General features: G+C 43.0%; 1 protein-coding gene across 2 annotated transcripts in view; it reads left to right on the top strand.

The window, feature by feature from the left end:
- The window catches only part of LOC146859710 (uncharacterized), a 296,642-nt gene that overhangs the window by 255,656 nt on the left and 25,392 nt on the right, over positions 1–15,594 (top strand). For both annotated transcript variants that reach the window (XM_085643456.1, XM_085643457.1), the window contains exon 9: positions 3,059–3,190. In XM_085643456.1, the coding sequence (XP_085499582.1) occupies positions 3,059–3,190 (132 nt within the window). The remainder of the gene's footprint in view (positions 1–3,058; positions 3,191–15,594) is intronic.

Here is a 15,594-nt window from a genome sequence, read left to right as displayed (position 1 = left end):
GGCGTGGGTGTGGGGCGCTCTCTGTAAGTCTCAAAGGAATGACATTAAAAAGCTCCCAGCAAAAAACAAATGTCACCGTCCTACATTAATATGATACAGATATAGATGAACATACACATACATAGATGCTCCTCTGTATAGTACATTTTAAAACCCTCTCTTCAAGAGCAGCAGGTCGCAGTTCTTTAATTGCCAGCCCAGTGCTTTGGACTCATGCAGTCCACCACAAAAGAATGACATTTACTACAACCCACCTATCATTTTTTGTAAGACAAGATATGATACAGATAACCTAATAAATCACACAGAGAAAAGTAACAATGCTGTACACAAATGATATCATATACCTGCCCCACAACCAACTCCAGGAGCAAGGGTAACTCATCAGGGGCATTAGCACCTCAAGGTCTCACAATAGAAACTGCTGTGATGAGAGGACTGGATTTAAATACACTCCTGCTCAGCAAAGTACAGTATGTTCAACTTCCGCTCTGAAACATCTTACCAAACATTATTCAGAGTACTGAACAATGGAACAAGTTATTTAATCAAATAGAACATAAAAACTTCTCTGAGGAACAGAGCCTCAAAGGATGTGAAAGCCCTAAGCCCCAATGCAAGGCTTGTTGTGTTACTGAAGTGTTGAAATACCCAATCCTGAGAACTCCTCTCAGTCAGAGAGTGTGAAATCACCTTTCCATCTAAAGAAGATGTATGTTCCAGCAAGGTTGAAACCTGTAGAGGTGCCAGCCCCCTAAGGGATGAGAAGCAACGGTAGCTTTGTTTCCACTCTTGAGAGATGCAATTGGCACAGAGAAAACCCCACAGAGGTAAAACCGATATAGCCCCCATAAAACTGAAAATACCACGAAGGTAGTAAGACTGATGAACGCAGACTGTAGGTCATGGCTCCCATTTGGTCTGGAACAAGGCTCGAACACCTGGACTTGCACACGGAAGAATGTGATTGGCCAACTTCGATGAGCCACCTGAAAACCGTGGCCTTTTTCACTCTTGACACAGATATACACAGCATACATATACATTAAAAAAGTGTAATTTACTATTCCAAGTCCAGTCCACGTAACAGTAGGGAAGGTGTTGGGATAGTAAACTACACTATTTTTAATGTTAGCACGCCATCTAGTGCAAGTCGATGTAAAGACTTGCGTTGTAATGTCCTGCGTTGTCAATGCACTCGCGTTGTAAAACTTTAGTTGTAACAGCATGCGTTGTAACGTCATACATCCATATAAACAGCATGCGCGTCACAGGTAGAGGCGCGCCTGGCTATATATATGCTGCAGTAAGTGTAAGAACACAAAGACAATGCCAAGGGCATATTAGCCCCAATGTCATGGTCCTTCTTGATGAAAAAATAACAAAGACGCCAATTTCTTTTCTGAATATGACCTGAGGCAGAGGCACACATTCTCCACAGCGCATCCAAAGCAAAATGCAAATCGTTGAAAACATGAAACGTGAGGAAAATAGCTCTAGTGTTCAGCATCCAGCATGTGGCACAGTCTGGGTCATGGAAACCAAAAAGCTGGTCACCCAGGGGAAGGGTCAGGCATCTATGTGTCCATGGCAAAGGAGGGAGTTAAAATAGTATTGTTAAATGTAAAGGGCTAAAATGATTGGCTAATTCTAGGACATGGCTCACTCTTCTAATGTAAGGACAATGAAGATAAAGGTACAAGTTATAATGCATGTTTCAGCTGCACCACCTCACGAGCCGAACGTGACTGAGGGGCTGATCTAGGTTGCAGAGGACGGTCTATACTCCCGTCAGCGTGATAGGGTAACATTGACGAGCCATCCTCCAGATCTAAACATGTCCGCCAGCTCAGGAGACCTCTCTTTCATTTGCAGGAACCAACGTCGCCACGTGTCCTGTCAATGTAATAAAAGTTTGATGGATGGCTCTGCGTATGTCACATTTGTAACCTGTTTTATTTATTTTCAAAAACAAAATCCTGCTTTGCGATTTAGTTTTTGAAAATAAGGAAAAATAATGACCCCCGCATCATTAGAGCTGTCTCCCATAGTGCGGAGGCCATTTTTTAATTTTCACTGCCCACTAGCACCGGTATAAACCAGGTGGTGACAGACAATGAACACTGGCTACTTGACTGCCCACTCTAACTCAGGCGTCCGGTCAATGGCCAAACTTCTTACTTACTTTGTCGGGCAGGTCAGAGGTCAGTGGGGGAGACAGTTTCAGAGGAAGGATATTTAATGGTTCTTGATTTGGGGATAAACTTGCCACATTACCCGTTCACGATGACAAAGAAGGTGGGTTGATAAATGGACTCAACACCTTCATTTACAATGTGGTAGGATGGGGTACCTGCTGAAAATATTCAGATGACCAGTTCCGCTGCCTCATTGAAATAGGGGGGCTGCAGAGTTTTCTACAGCAAACTCTCAACTGCTGTGCCCTTAGATCCCCCTATCCTTATTCCTTTCTTCAGGGGCGCCCCCAGTTCCAGGGCATTGAAGGACCTGCACCTCTTTTGTGTGCCATCCGGGTTTGGCTCCTGTTTTCCATTCCCTTCAAGGAGCTTTCATTTCAATTGTTGGGATTCTGCCAAGCCATGTTCTTTATATATTTATCAGTGACGCGCTAGCCTGATTAATCACCAGCAAGAATGGATTCTTTTTATATTTTCGTTTCAGTACCAGTGACTTCATGCAGGAAAATAGCAAAAATGTCACAGACGCACAGGGAGAAAATTCCCTCCACTTCAGGGACATTTGTTTTAAAAAAAACAAAGTGGATTGCCCCAAACACCAAAGCAGTTTTAAAAAGCAGTATGAAGTACACCTTGGCTTGAACAGAATATTGAATAAATCTGGTAGGTTAGTGGAGATTAGCACTTAAAAACTAATCGTTCAGCTACTATTCCCTTTAAAGGTTATATTTTATGTTAGGGAGCCTTTAGAGTTGTTTACCTTTATTTCTGGATCTTGGAGGCTGTGGACGAGTATGGCGGGCATGTCTCTTTTTAGGGTGGTGCCAACAGGTATTAACTGGACCATCTTCTCGTTCCAGAAATCTGAATCCATCAAGTCTCCAACACGTACAAAAGAATTCTTCCCAATTCCAGAGGGTGTGGCCAGCAAGCGAAGTGTTTTTGAGAAGGAGACTCCTAGCTCAGATGGAAGTACACCAACCTCCAGGAAGGTAAGAATGCTGGAGGATTTGTAGGGGAGATTTCACCCAAGTGCGCTCTGAGCATGGCAGGATTGGGGGTATCTGAGCTGAAATCACGGAGGTCATTTATTTTCTGAGTCAAGTCTCATGCCCTCTGGTATGTGATCCCCACTCACTGTTTGTAGAAGTAAATATTTTGCAACTAGCTGCTTGTGGCATCATGTTGCATTTCATGCTCATTTTGGATGGGCATAGCTTCGATATAAATGATCCTGCTGTAAAACCCCTTTAGCAATGTAATTATTTGTGATTTTATATAGCACAGATTAGGCTCAGGGGCATTAGAGCGCTTTAATATAGATTCAACACAGATCAGTACCCAATCTATAAAACAAAGGATTACTCTTAGAAGAGTCAGTGATAGGGTGCCCCTCACGCGGAGGACATGCACATACTCTTAATTTCAAACATATAGAGAAGAGCACTTAACATCAACCAATGTGGCAGACATTCTGTTGTGTAAGATTCCTCAATAAACAGTGGAGGGAAAGACTGAGGGGCATCCGAAGGTGACATGCAAACATGGCTACAACATGGGAAGTTAACCTGTGTCTTTCAAATAAGAGAACTTTGAGGTCCCTTGAAGGTCATGTGACATGAGGACATGCAGAGGCTCTGAGGGAGGGAGTTCCAGATTATTGTGGCACCTCAAGCAAAGAATGGGGACATGTAGTGCTCCTTCTTGAAGGTGAGAGGTTCAAAGAAGAGGGACTGAACACTTCTAGATTCCTGATTAGCTCTTGAAATTTTCAGTTTCTCAATTAGGTATGAGGGTGAAGAGGAGTGAAGTGCTTTGAGCTCTTGTCTCTACAGCCACTGCAGGAACGTAAAATAGGAGTGATGTCATCAAATTTATTATGATCTGATATGAAGCGTGCTGCCACATGTAGAACTTCTCTGAGCGATCCTAGGTGGATTTTGGGGATGTCTTATAGGGAAAGCAATTCAGTGGCCTAGTCTGGAGAGAACAAGTGCCTGGACACCTGATTTTAGGTGCTCTTCTGGGATCAGGTGCCTGATTCCTCAAAGTATACTTAGTTTGAATCTAGCACTCTTGGCCATGGATGATATATGATTACGGAGGTTGAGATGTCTGTCTAGGGTCAAACCCAGAGATTTGGCATTCTTAATGTTCGATTGATGGCCTTTCAAGTCAGGCAGGAGTGACATCCAGTCTTGAAGCAATGGGTTGGGTTTCTTTGAGGAGATAAGTAAAAATTCTGTTTTTGCTGAGTTTAGTTTGAGGTGGTTGTTTGTCATCCAATATTGAATTCTTATCATCATGTTTGATAAGAGAGCGAGGTCATCAGTGGGAGAAACTCTCTGGTATATTTGGGTGTTAACAACATATATATGAAAATGTAATTCAAAGATCCTGAGGATCTTTCAAGGGGGTTCCATATCGAGGTTGAAGAGGGCTGGAGAAAGAATCAAACATTGTGTGACTCCTTGCTGTGGGCTAACTGACTTTGAAACTACTTTTCCAATTTTTAGGTCTCGCCTGACCCAGCGCATGGTCTGGCGAGACTTATTGAGAGGGCTCCAAAAAGTGCTACCAGGCCAGCCTAGAGCTACAGTGCATGTGCGCGGGCGCGCGCGCCGCGCTTTACTGCGATTACTTTCACTTTCGCGGCCGCTTTGATGTTTGATCGCGATCACTTTCACGGACACACGGCCGCTTGGTATAGCCAATAGGTCTCGCTTTTGGGACCTTATAAGTATTTAGTTATGCAGCTGTTGAATGGCTAAACACTTATAAGGTCCCAAAGGCGAGACCTATTGGCTATGCCAATGCTTGTTACTCCTTGAGACTGATTTGTAAGGTAAGAAGAGAGCTGGTCTAGGACTACACCTTCAAAACACATTTTCTGCTTAAGAGTGTTTAATAAGGTCTGGTAGTTAACTGTCTTGAATGCCGCAGAATTATCAAAGAGCACAGGAAGATAGGAGTTGCCAGTGTCTGAAACCCAGAGATTGTAGACTCTGTGGTCCTGATGGAAGCCAGATTGAAAAGGATCTAAGAGGTTGTTTATGTGGATGTGAGACAACATTTGGCCTGATATGGAGCTTTCGATCAGCTTCCTTAGAAGAGGCAGAGTAGAGACCGGTTGCTAGTTTGTTAAGGTTGTCTGGATCCAGTTATTTTCCCATTTTCAGATGGTCTGGGAATGTGCCCTGTTCAAGGGAGGAGTTGATCAGGGTAGACCATATGTGGAGAAGCTGTTTGGCTAGGGGTTTGCTGATGGTGCCCGGAAAGGCATCACAAAGGAGGTTTGAGAGTTTAACCTTGAATAAAGTTAATAGTAGCTCTGACAATGAGATTGGGGAGAAAAAGGACCACAGCTGCAGCCCCTTGCAGGAAAGGTTCTCCTTAGATATGTTCTTGAGAATGACGGGGAGAGAGATGTTTAAATATTTGACTTTTTTGTCACAAAACTCCACAATGCTAATGCATAGGGCTTGTGATGGCGTGGGAGGGGTGGGGAGTTATTGGCATGTTTGATTACCTCAAGCAGTTGTTTCTGTCTGTTCCTGGTTGTGATCAGGAGGACTGATATGTGCAACCTTGACTTTAAAGATTTGATTTATATAGTATATATTTAAAGATATTTCTCCTCGTTGCACCTCCCCTGGGAAGGCATAGCGTTTTGATGCATTCCCAGGTTTACCAGCATTGGTAAATCTGGGAATGTGCCAAACTCCATGGATGGATGCATGGGAACACCCACACTCCACCCATAGAACGCCATGCTGGGGCAGAGTAGGCAAGGCAGTGATTAGCGCTGCTTTGTGTTACTCCAGATTTATCAAGCCACTCAGGGCCACGCAAGGTGGCCTTGTACGGCTTGAAAGATTTAACTTTTCATTGCCCTTGCGACCCCTTATCTTACACAAGGGCGATACAAAACCCGGATAAATTTGCCTCTCCATTCTAGTACTTTGGTGCAAAACCACATGTTTAAAACAGATAAAATGCCTTTTCTGAGAGACCTGTAAATGGCTCAAATATGTTTATTAATTATGTAGATAGTACCATGCAAATCAGTTGTATTATTGGGAACCAGTGTATGAGATAGATCTGAGAAGGTTGCCTAAGTGTGAGTCCCTCATTCATTTATTAAGAGTTATTTTTCTCTCACATTTTCAAGCTACATATATAGTGGTGTAATGTTGCCTTGGTTTTACTGACAACACTCTCTTTTCACCATCAATTTGTACTTTGCACTTGAAAACCCTTTGCACACAGTATTGTTCCATTCATGTTCCGTGATGTCAACGCATAATGGAACACCCTTGGAATAGGAATGTCAGTGGTTCTGCAAGTCGGTTACTGTCTGGGAGACTGGGATGAAAGATGCCGCTCTCAAATCGAATTTGGAACGCCTATCTTTTCAGGTATCCATGCACACTCTCAATCAAATACAGTCTGTGCACACACTCTCACGGAAACTGAATACATGAATGTGCATGGTGTGAGACCAACACATAGTCCTGAATCATTCTAGCTTACTATCACCGGGCTCACAATATCATTAGTACATGTTATCTGCTAACAATTTCTCTTTATGTCCTGATGCTTTTCACACACCTGCCCTATACCCTTACTTCCTCTGCTTGCATTCTCCACACCAGCACCCCTCCAGACGACACTCTCCACACATACATAGTGCCCCTGCACACATCCTCTACTTAACATAGTGAACACCCATATTAAACCTAACCACTCTGAGGGCTATTCACAAAGGTAACTTACACTTGTGAGTAATTTACTCTTGTAATTTACTCTTACATCTTTGAGTGGCTTTACTACGAAGTAGTAAACTTACATTTGTGAGGATCTCCACATAGAAAAGATAGGAGGGGAGGGGATGGAGATTTACACTTGTAGCTTTGTGAATGGGATGTTGTGGTAGGCCTGGGCATAGTTTGCGGAGGTTTGCTACGCGGAACTCCGCGAAGTTACAAAAAATACTCTGCGAAGTTCCGCGAGTGGCGGAGTGCAATGCAAACTGCAGTTTGTGCTGGTATTCCTGCGGCTCGGGCAGAAATTCTACCCGAGCAGCAGCTCGCGCTCACAAACTTACCGTTCACGATCACGAGCCGGGAAAAAACTCCGCTGCACATCACAAAGTGAAGTTTTCTGCACTCCGTGAGCTCCGCGAAGTACGGAGTGCAGAAAACTCTGCAAATTCCGCAAACGAAGCGAAGTTCACTGCCCAATCCTAACATAAATACTACTATTGTGGTCCTACTAAAAGTATCACAAATTGCAGTTTGTGAATGGGCCTCTCTGTGTTCATTCACACCCTTTACATCCTCATTCTTTGCTGCGTGCTTGTCGTGCAGAATCCCTGCAGTATATTGTGCTGAGGATGAGCCGCAGTTTCAGGCACAGTTAAGCCCAGGAAATGATGGAGCTAGTGATGAATTTGGAGAAATCCCTGTTTTGGAATCAGCACGTCTGCTTTTGCAAGAGTCTCATTTCCACCGTCCTCTAAATCAGGCGAATAATCGGGAAAAATTAAACTGGCAACTGGGATGTAGAGCATAAAAGGTGTATAGTCACACTTTGTTGATTAACAACAGATCTAGCAAACATACGAGGAGGAGAATTACACACCTCACAAAAAAGAATATTAACAATACTTTTTTTACAGCGTTTGAAGTTGCACCTTTGTCATTCAGCTATATTCCAATCACCCAATATGATAGTATAAATTTACCATCCACAGTAGGACATAATGCTAAGTTGATCTCCTCATATTTCATGCCTGTGATCGGTAGTTAACTGAGAGCTTTCAAATTAGTGAGCCATCTCACTGGCTCCCATGTTAATACGGATAATCAATGGTCAGACCTGCAGGCAATAAGACAAATTCAGAAAATAGGAACTCACATCCATCTGGACCAGCATATCGGTCCCGCTGTGTCACATAAAGTGCAGGGACATAAAAAGGAACTCATTCTATGTGAAGATTTACCAAACTACATTACCAGAAACAAACATCCATATCCAATTAGTAACACAAATGTACGTAGATGGACCTAACAAACATTACAAGTAATGATAGCAAAAACATAACAACAAATGCATTCAAATAATTTGAATATTCTGAAATGATTAATGGAAACCCCACCTGTAGGTCTAAAACAACAGTAGCCATCTTATTACAGCAAAATACACAGGAAACACAGACCCTTCTCATCAACCCATTTCAACAGCTGTGGTGGCCGGCTTAGATCAGGGGTGGTGGGCGGGGAGGGTGGTAAGGGGTTAATAAAAATGATATTAAACTTATCTCCTCACCGTGTCCTCGTCGCGTCTCTCCTCCTCGTCACTGCGGCTGGAACAGGAAGACCCAGGCTCCCCTGAGTCAATCACTACGCTGCAATGCAGCATTGCGATTGGTCTGAACGCCCTGGTTTGGCACTCAGACATGGACTGGGGCCTGGGCATGTTCTCCACCCAGGCTGTAATGCAGCCTGGATGGGGAACATGCTAAGTGTGCATCGAAGTTTAGCCGGCCCGAGAAGGCCGGCCAAATATTCGTGCAGTGAAAATGAGTCCTACCCTGCTCTGTCAGCAGAGCAGCCCCGCCCGACCTGCCCTGCCTCGCAAAGCTGCAGTGGAGGAGCCGCCACTGACTAAAATGCTTCCAATGGAATGCTAATGGTCTCCTAAATAAAATGAATAGGGGGGCAAACCTCAAGTAAGCTAAACAATATGGAGCCGAGTTGTGCTACTCCAAGAAACTCACCTAATGGGTATTGATTGCAAATGTCTTCACCGGTATGGGCTCTCTAACGCTTACCAGGACGGCTTCCATAGAGGTTCCAGAGAGGTGGAAATCCTAGTTAGCACCCAAGTAAAGTTAATGATTATTCATTTTCAGACTGATAAGTTGGGGAGATATGTTGTAATGCAGATCCACTATATAGTTCCCCAGTCATGATTGCATCTGAATACTTGCCTCCTCCGACCTCTTAAGCATTTTTTTTATTTCATCTCAGCACAATCGTACTTACCACACTACTGGGTCTCACCATTATAGGCCGCGACTTTAATGGGCTCATGAAAGTTGAACTGGACCGAACAGGATCCCTGTTGGAGGTTACACCATCGTCTATGCACTTGTGTAATTCGGAGCACAGAATTGGCTAAGAGACATCTGGCACCAGTACTCTCATTCAGCAAGGGGGATACACCTTTTTCTCTGGATCACATAGATCATTTTCCCGCATCAACTACTTTTTTGTTCCATCTATTTATTTTTGACAAATAACTGATAAAAGCAATGTGAGCTTTCAGACCATCTGCCTCTAGAGATCCACATACAATATAAAAAGCCAAGGCCTTACCCATCGGAAAGGCTGAGTGCATTGTGACTGACTAGAGGGGACTTCCCAAAGGCTCTTTACAATATTTCCAGTTGAACACATGATCAGTGAGCTCATCAGGAGTCATATAGGAAGCCTACAAGGCAGTGATTAGAGGTATAATCATATCCAAAACAACATTTCAAAAAGAGAGTGGCAATAAAGACAGCTAAACAAGACTACAGACATGAGGCATGCATCAGAAGCAAATCTGCTCATACTCATAAAAACTAAACAATGAATTTCACCAGGTACAATTAGACAAGTCAAGAAAACATTGGCAAGCCTGCAAGGGCCTCCGACATGAACACAGTTGCATAACCATTAAACTACTTTACTGCCTTGGTCAGAAGGAAGAAGGGAACACACATATCACATATATTGAAGGCAAAAATGGCGCACCTCATGCCAGCCTGAGAGACATAGCCGATGCCTTTACATAATACTGAACACTACTCTATGAAGACTTTCACTCTTCACTATCTGGCAACCTACATAAGTACTCACACTCGTTACTCACACTCAACCAGTGAATCCCACTGGATGAACCAGTCATCACTGAGGAGATTTTGGAGTCCATTTGCCAACTATTGACAGTTAAATCTCAAGGCCAGAAACAGACTCCCTATGGACTTTTTAAAGTATCAATTGGACATATTAGCCAAACCACTACTTGATCTATACTGAGATGCCCATGTCAATGGGCACTTCAAGTGGGACCTTGAATCAACCCTTATAACGACCATTGCAAAACCTGATAAAACAGCCCATATTTGTACCTCGTACAGGCCAATAACTTTAATTAATAGTGAAACTAATGTACTGGCCAAAATACTAGTAATGCGATTAATTACTTTGATTACTGATTTGGTGAATATTGATCAAAGCGGTTTTATGCCACACCATTCAGCTACACGTAACATTAGAAGACCATATAATGCTATCAAGTTGGCTCTAAGGAGCTCTTATCCACAATGCTCATAGATTTAGAGAAGGCTTTTAATAGCCTATCATAGCAATTCCTGTTCTTTCTGTTGGCCCATATTTTCTGTCTTATGTTAAACTATTATTTAAACCACCATGAGCAAGAGTGAAATTGGGAGGAATTCCCTTTGAATCATTTGACCTAAGAAGGAACGTGAGACAGCGATGTCCACTGGCACCTCTACTTTTTGCACTGGCAGTGGAATCTGTTGCACATCTACTGAGTCAAGACACCTGTATTACTAGTTTCAGATGGTCTGAAAACTGCGAGAATGTGGTTACTTGTACACCGATGACCTTCTGATTTATGTGGGATGACCTGAGATCTCTGGCCCTTTGATTATATAATTATTGGATTAAATCAGGAAATACTTTGGTTTTTTAATCAAAACAAGATTTTTACACATCAGTCGCATAAAGCAATGGAGCCATGGGTAAACTAGGATGCATTGATTGTCACTAAACCAGGTTTAAATACTTGGGGATACAAAGTGTAGACAAGGAATCCCAGTCTAGGACAGACAATTTTAAACCCTAATTAGACAATATTTGTAGAGGCACTCTGCTCTGGTCTGCTCTGCCATTATCATTTATAGGGCAGGTGGCACTGACTGTGGTGGTGGTTCTCCCCAAGATCATATATTGTTACTAAGATCATATATAATTGCAAAAGTACCCGTACTGTGTGCCCAACACCACTCTTACTTCCATTACTGAAAATATTCATATTCGGTGGTGGTCCTTCTTGAGAGGCCTTTAATAAATGCTGCAAAGTAGCAAGCAATGGGGACTTACCATGGTCGATACAGCCTCATTGCATAGAACTGCTCACATTTTGCTGTTGAGCGATTGGATATACGGACCTGTTGATGATCATGCCTATATACTTGAGCAATGGGCAATGGGTGGGAACCCCCCATGCACTATATCTAGGGGCAAAATTAATCAAATGGGACTAGAAAATTACAGGGGAGGGTGTCTTGTGGTAATAAACTCCTTCAGATCCGTTCTTTGGAAGGAGTCTGGGAATGGGACCACTTGGGAGTATCACTCTAGGGAACATACATGTGTCTAACACTTTTAAATCATTTAAAGGTATGCAAAAGGGTTTTGGTTTAGAGCAGTCTCAATTCTTTAAATATTTACAACTGTGCACTGGCACCATACGTGACAACAATTATAGATGTACACAACTGTAGCCCACTAGAGGCTAACCTAATTACTTCCTAGCTACTAATGCAAAGTCGAATTACAGCCATATACCAATCTCAAATTACTAACACACCTGCCACTTTCCATGAACTTCAAGGGAAATGGCAGCATGACTTAGATGAACTGGACCTGGCATCCATTGCCGCCATATTGAAGTGATTCCATCTGATTCAATTTAAATACTTATGCAGTATATATTTAAACCCTAGTGGCTCTGGTGTATGAATGATGTTCCTGCACATAATTAGGACTTGCAAGGTGACTCAACCTTTTTTGAGAGCCTTACGAGATTCAATGGGAGCTGCCTTGCATCGCCCGATTGAATAAACTCCCAGAATTGTAGGGTTAGATATTGTAGATGATGAAGGCTTCACAAATGCGAGAAGGACAGTGTTGCAGCTGGGCCTTGTCAATGGGAAAAGAGACATAGCTCAACATTGGAGGCAGTCCACTCTACCAAGTAGTGCTAAATAGAAAGCTAACTTAGACTTGTGTATTCTGGAAAAATCAACGTATGAGGCACGGGATATCCCGTAAACATATCAGTGTATAGGGTGGATGATTGAAATATAGGGACAGTGTTGATCTGCATGATTGGTGCTTTGTTCATTCTAGTGAGGGTTGTCCATTCAGTTAGGTTGCTGTCTTGGTTGCTGGTGGGTAGGTTAGTGATGAGTTCTCTGGAGTTGAGTTGTTGTACAAAGTTGCTGTAGATGTTTCCGGTATTGCTGTGGAAGAAGTTAGACAGGTTGTTGCAGAGTTGGTGGGGGGCGCAATGATGTTGACAGTGGCTGAGGGCAAGATGCACTCCTTGACAATCGAAAAGTTCTCCTTGCAGCTGTTGGAGCTTCTTTGATACAGTCCATTTGTGTTTCTTTCTTGGTGTCTCTTATTTGCTAGTGGTAGCATCTGAGTGCAGCCTTCTAGGTAGTTCTGTCAGTGGTGGTGTGGCTGGTTCTCCATTCCTTTTCTAACTGTTTACAGTGTTGTTTCGTATCTCGGAGGTCTTCTGTGTACCAGCTGGCTTGCTTGTTTCATCTACTATGCTTGTTGAGTTTGATGGATGCGTTGGAGTCTGCACAGTTTTTGACCCAGTTGTTGAAGTTATTGATGCCCTTGTGGAGGTTGTCTGGGGGACTAGGTTAATCCGTGCTGAGGGCACTGAGCCAGTCTGCTCTTGTGATTTTGTCCAGGCTGCAGCTTAGAATACTGAACGTGGTAGGGGTGTTGACTTGAGGTGTGTTGATTTGTAAGTGGATGATTGAGTGGTCGTTCCATGTGAGCGGAGTGGTGGAGTTGTACTTGATGCTGTTGCTTGTTGTGAAGATCGGGTCCACTATATATCCTGCAGAGTGTGTTGGTTCTGAGACAGGTTGGGTAAGTACGATGTTGCTATATTATCTGAATCTTGGATAGCTGACTCAAATTACACCTCAGCTTAGAGGGGCACGAAGGACAAAATGCAGCTGTGTAGTTGAAGTGATTACACCACAAGGATAAGTGTAAGAGCACAAGGTTTATTCACTGTATGTCTCCACAGCTTCTAGGAACACCAACTGGCCTCCCCAGAGATTCAAACCACAGCACTCCATTGCTATGACAGTGACATCATGGCCATGATGAACATGAGTGATACATAGAGCTAAAGAAGAGACTACTACAACATCTCCCTTCTCTCGGATAATTAAGTACAAAGAAAATGCATGTACTAAAATAGATGGAAATAAAACCAAAAGAAGATGTACACATTAGTAACTAAAGAAAAGAGAAACATATGCAGAAACAAAATAGAAACAATAATATACACTGGGTCCTCATAGAATCTGGTAGAGGAAAAAATACAAGCAGGATAAAGTAAAAGAACACATTAAAGATGGAACTCAAATAAAGATACAGATCACATTCTATAAATTAACACGATCTGGTGGAATACTAGTTCTACAAGACCTACGTGGTGGAACATACTTCAAGGAGATACAGATCACATTCTATAAATTAAGACGATCTGGTGGAACACTAGTTCTACAAGACCTACGTGGTGGAACATACTTCAAGGAAGACTTACTTCTGCATTCTTTCCCATTACCAGAGCATTGTCTAGAATCAGATTGATATTGACCCGAGTTTTCCGAATCAAGACCAAGTTTCACGACAACTCTGAGGTATCCTATACACTCTAGAAAGATTCCACCAATTCTTCCCATTGATCTTTACAGCAAAACGTGAACAAGCATCCACTTTAACTGGTGGGCCAAATTTTGACAACCTCTTTGAAACATTAAGAGGAGATTTAATCCTCACCCAATCCCCTACCTTAATGTTGGATTTAAATCCATCTTCACCAGCAACAATAGTTTGAGGAGATGCCCTGCACTCACCCCCACCTGAAGAGAAAACCGCATCTTTAATGCCTTTAATCTCACAGCTTTTAAATGACATTCCCCATTTCTTCATCCATGCAGGACACGTGGAAAGAAGCCTCCCTTCCCCTAAGCAGCGAGAAAGGACTAGACCCAGTAATAGTGCTTGGAGTAGTACGATGAGCCCACAACATACTCTGCACAGCCTCTTTGATGTCAATATTTCCTGAAACAGCCCACTGAATACACTCCACCAAGATCTGGTTATTGCGCTCAATGAAACCATTGGCCTGTGGGTGATATAACGCAACCCGCCGGTGTACTATTCCTGAATGACTGAGGAATTCCGACATTTCCTTTGAAGTGAATTGCACCCCATTGTCAGAGACGATTTCTTTTGGGAAACCTTCCCTACCCAAAAGACTCTGGAGAAATGTGATAACTTCTTTTGAGTTGGGATCAGTCATGAAATGGACCTCCCACCACTTACTGAAATAATCAGCAACAACCGGTGCAAATTTGTACCTGCTGGGTAAAATATTGAACGGTCCAACAAAATAGATGGCCAACTTCAACCACGGACCATCAGGTAGTTCAACACACTGCATAGGTGGTGAAACAATCTTAATGACCTTGTCACTGGTACAACATGTAGTACACCCTTCAACCACATCATTTATTTGGCGATCCATAGAAGGCCACCAATAAACAGCACGAATCCTCCTCTTCGTGTTAGTTTGCCCCAGATGTCCTTGATGACCATAATCAATAATACGAGCTCTGAGAGACTCTGGAGGAACAAACTTATCCCCTCTCATGACCATTCCACCATCTCCTACCGAAAGCTCCTCAGCAACCTTGGAAAAAGGATGGAGATCAGCATCAAGATGCTTCTCCTTTAGCCACCCCAACACAACCAACTCTCTTACTTTTTTGAGAGTTGCATCTGACTCCATCCCACAAAACCAATCACGTTCCGAAAAACAGCCAATGCAACAAGCATCCACAGCAGCAATGAGGCATTCATCAGAAATGTCTACATCACACTCGCCCTTCCTTAGAGGCAGCGGGGATCTCGAAAGATAATCAGCCCTAGTATTCTTCCCACCAGGTATGTGAGCAACAACAAAATTATACTGCAGAAGCTTCAAACTTAACCTAGCAATCCTTGGTGTATGATCCTTCACAATCCTACCCTCTAAAATGGGAATCAGAGGCTTATGGTCCGTGAGAAGCCTAAAAGTCTTCCACCACAAAAAACATTTGAACCGTTCGACGGCCCAACAACAAGCTAGAAGCTCTCTCTCAATAACAGAGTAATTTTTCTCGCTTGGTCTCAGAGCCCTAGACGCAAATCCCACAGTATATTCCTTACCTTGCTTGACCTGAGAGATCATACCGCCCAAACCATCTATACTAGCATCAACCGACACAGTGCAC

The sequence above is a fragment of the Triturus cristatus genome, chromosome 3_1 (genome assembly GCF_964204655.1).
Source record: "Triturus cristatus chromosome 3_1, aTriCri1.1, whole genome shotgun sequence".
Taxonomy (NCBI): Eukaryota; Metazoa; Chordata; class Amphibia; order Caudata; family Salamandridae; genus Triturus; species Triturus cristatus.
Note: the sequence above shows the minus strand (reverse complement) of the source record. Positions and strands in the feature narration are given on the sequence as shown.